The sequence below is a fragment of the Priapulus caudatus genome, unplaced genomic scaffold (genome assembly GCF_000485595.1).
Source record: "Priapulus caudatus unplaced genomic scaffold, Priapulus_caudatus-5.0.1 Scaffold1863, whole genome shotgun sequence".
NCBI lineage: Eukaryota > Metazoa > Priapulida > Priapulimorpha > Priapulimorphida > Priapulidae > Priapulus > Priapulus caudatus.
In genome coordinates this window covers 44994-48493 of record NW_014578924.1, presented here as the reverse complement: position 1 = coordinate 48493, position 3500 = coordinate 44994, and the positions used below count along the sequence as shown (strand labels likewise).

Sequence of the window (3500 nt, the reverse complement as noted above, 5' to 3'; positions counted from 1 at the left end):
ATGCGTGTGTTTGTCTGTGCGACTTCTGTGCGACGTCTACATGCGTGTGTTTGTCTGTGCGACATCTGTGCGACGTCTACATGCGTGTGTTTGTCTGTGCGACATCTGTGCGACGTCTACATGCGTGTGTTTGTCTGTGCGACATCTGTGCGACGTCTACGTCTGCGTGTGTTTGTCTGTGCGACATCTGTACGACATCTACGACGTTTCTACATGCGCTGTGTTTGTCTGTCGGACTCTGTACGGACATCTCGTGCGAACATCTACATGCGTGCTTTTGTCTGTACGACATCTGTACGGACATCTTGTTGCGACATATGTACGGACATCTACATGCGGCCGGACCGCAAGCCCGTTGTTGTTTGTCTGTGCGACATCTGTACGACGTCTGCTGACGACAATATTCGACATCTACATGGCCGACGCTTGTGTTTGTCTGTGCGACATCTGTTACGACGTCTACATTGCGTGTGTTTTCCTTCTGTGCGACATCTGTGCGAGTCTAATGCGGGCCTAGTCCAGGCGCTAAACCGATGTGTTTGGTCTGTGCGACATCTGTGCGACGATCTAAGTGGCATGGTGTTCTGTCGCTGCTGCGACATCTGCTACGACGTCTACATGCCGTGTGTTTGTCTGTGCGGACATCTGTGCCCGTCTACATGCGTGTGTTGGTCTGTACGCGATCTGTACGACGTCTACATGCGCTGTTGTTATCTGCTTGCGACATCTGTGCGACGTCTACATGCGTGTGTTTGTCTGTGCGACATCTGTGCCGACGTCTACAGCTGTTGTGTTTGTGCTAGTGCGGGACATCTGTGCGACGTTACAATGCGGTGAGTTTTGTCTGTGCGCATCTGTTGCGGACGTCTACATGCTTCGTGTTTGTCGTGCCTGACATCTGTACGACATCTGTGGCGAACATCTACATGCGTGTGTTTGTGCTGCTACGACATCTGTACGACATCTTGTGCCGACATCATGTACGACATCTACATTGCGTGTGTGTTGTCTTGTGCGAATCTGTTTACGCAGTCTTGTGCGACATATGCTACGACTCTACCATGCGTCGGTGTTTGTCTGTGCCGACATCTGTACGAGTCTACAGCGTGTAGTTTCTCTGTGCGACATCTGTGCGACGTACTAATGCGTGGTTGTTTTGTCTGTGCGACATCTGTGCGACGTCTACGTGCATGTGTTTGTCTGTGCGACATCTGTGCGACGTCTACATGCGTTCGTGTTTCTCTGTGGACATCGCTGATGCGACGTCTACATGCGTGTGTTGGCTCTGTCTGTGCGACATACGTGCGACGTCTACATGGCATGTGTTTGGTACTGTGCGACATCTGTGCGGACGTCTACCGTGCATTGTGATTTGGTCTGTGCGACCAATCTGTGCGACGTCTACATGCTGTGTTTGTTCTGTGCGACATTCTGTGCGACGTCTACATGCGTGTGTTTGTCTGTGCACAGATCGTCCGTGAGAAGCTGTGCGAGGATGGGGACACGGCGCGGCGCTACCACGCCCTCCTCGCCGAGTTCTACGAGCGAGAGAGCAGCAGCGAGTCCCAGCCAGAGTACGCCTTCCACCTGCTACACTCAGGTACGCCTTCCACCTTGCACCTGCTACCAGGCACCCTGTGGGCCAGGGTGAGGTCACGCGCATTTGTAACTCCTTTGTTCCAGCAGAGTGTATGTATAATATAGCTTGGTATTTAGGTATAAAACAGAGATGTACACGGATTTGACGCTACTACTCTACGGCTAGCCATGCTGCTAACCACAATGAATGAATTAATTAAGGATTTAATTAATTAATGATTTTAATTAATTAATGATTTAATTAATTTAATGATTTAATTAATTAATGATTTAATTAATTAATGATTAAATTAGTCCCCAGAAAAATACCCTATAGATGCTAAAAACAACATCCGCGAAACATACGCTCAGATTGTCACGTGTCATCGTTGTTTCAGGCCAGCGCGAGAAGCTGGTGAACTTCCTCAAGAGCCGACGCTCACCGCACATCCAGCAGTCACAGCGGCAACGCACCCTGCAGGTAGGTGGAGCCACCGCTCACCGCCCCCTCTATTCTTTTTCGTTTAATTGACTGTATTATATTTTAAAAAGGCGCCTTGTATTTAGAATGGCCACCATTATACACTAACGTTATCTATTCGATTCGAAACGGAGAAAAGAGAGCTATGGAATACGTCTTTTACGAAGCTAAGGCGTTTGGGTAGATGGAACAATATGGATATTGGCCTAGTTATATGTCATATTAATACAAAGGGCAATGCCAGGCAAAACCAAAACAAGGATGAATATGGCATCTAAGAACTCAAACAAAGATGAATAAGGCATCTAAGAACTCAAAACTTAATTTTAAAATATAATACAGTCAATTAAATGGAGTTTAATTAGCCTGCACACCGGAAGCGACCGAGGTCGGATAGAGGCCGGGATGGAACCGAGTCCTCGCTTATCGCGCGAAGAATGGTTAGGCCAAACAAAAAAGTAGGTGTGTTTCCGGTCGACCGACCGTCCCTAGATTATTATGGCCGACCCTAAACTTTTTTTCCAAAAAAAATAAAAAATCTTTGAAATCTGACAGACAAAACTTGATTTTTGAATACAAACATCGGATTTGAATCCTATTTATAACATGTAAGATGTCGAATTAGCAAACACCTGTAGAATTGTATTAAAAAAACAAAACAAAAAAAACAACCCTACCTACTACCTACCCTACTTTTGTTTTCGATGCAATAGGAAACACACCTATTTTTTTTTGCCTTACATGCCGGCTGAAATGTCGGTGCTCGTACCGTTTCAATCAATTAAGTTTCTCATACTATAGGGTGGGGGGAGGGTGAGCGGAGGTTGAGTGTAAAATGCAGTGTTCAGGGCCGTATAGGCTGAGCAAATTCCTAGGGGGGGCAGTGGAGGATCCAGGATTTCAAGGAAGGGGTCAGAAACAGGTGGGGGGTCTGGGGGTCCTCCCACAGAAAATTTTGAAAATGTAGATCGTAGGAGCAGATGGTATTTGAGGCACTTTTGAGTGCATGTACAGCCTTCATTCTGACTACGACAATTCTCTTTTAGTAGAACAATTTATTTTTTTAATTTTGCTCCAAAATCTAGTGGGGGCAGCTGCCCCCCTTGCCCCTCCCCCGCAGGCTATGGCCCTGGGGCCCGTTGTCAGAAACAAAATTGATCTTAACATAAGTCTTAACATTAACTTTTTTTCTTAGACCATCGACAGAAACTAGTTACGAGAATGAAAAATCGTAGCAGATTTCCTCATAACAATACGAAACAAAGTGATGTCGACGGTCTAGGAGAAATTGTTAATGTTAAGACTAATGTTAAGACAAATTTTTTTTCTGACAACGGGCCCCTGGACTGCTTATGTAGTTTCCCACACTATTAATGAGAAATGTCAGAATGTAAGTACGTAATTAACCTGTGTAATTAACCTGTGTAATTAACCTGTGTAA

The 3500-nt window shown here is 45.9% G+C and overlaps 1 protein-coding gene across 1 annotated transcript in view; it reads left to right on the top strand.

The window, feature by feature from the left end:
* Window positions 1-3500, top strand: part of LOC106817788 — a 10923-nt gene that overhangs the window by 2636 nt on the left and 4787 nt on the right. The window contains exons 4-5 of the mRNA XM_014822485.1: window positions 1471-1600; window positions 1977-2059. Coding sequence (XP_014677971.1) covers window positions 1471-1600; window positions 1977-2059 — 213 coding nt within the window. The remainder of the gene's footprint in view (window positions 1-1470; window positions 1601-1976; window positions 2060-3500) is intronic.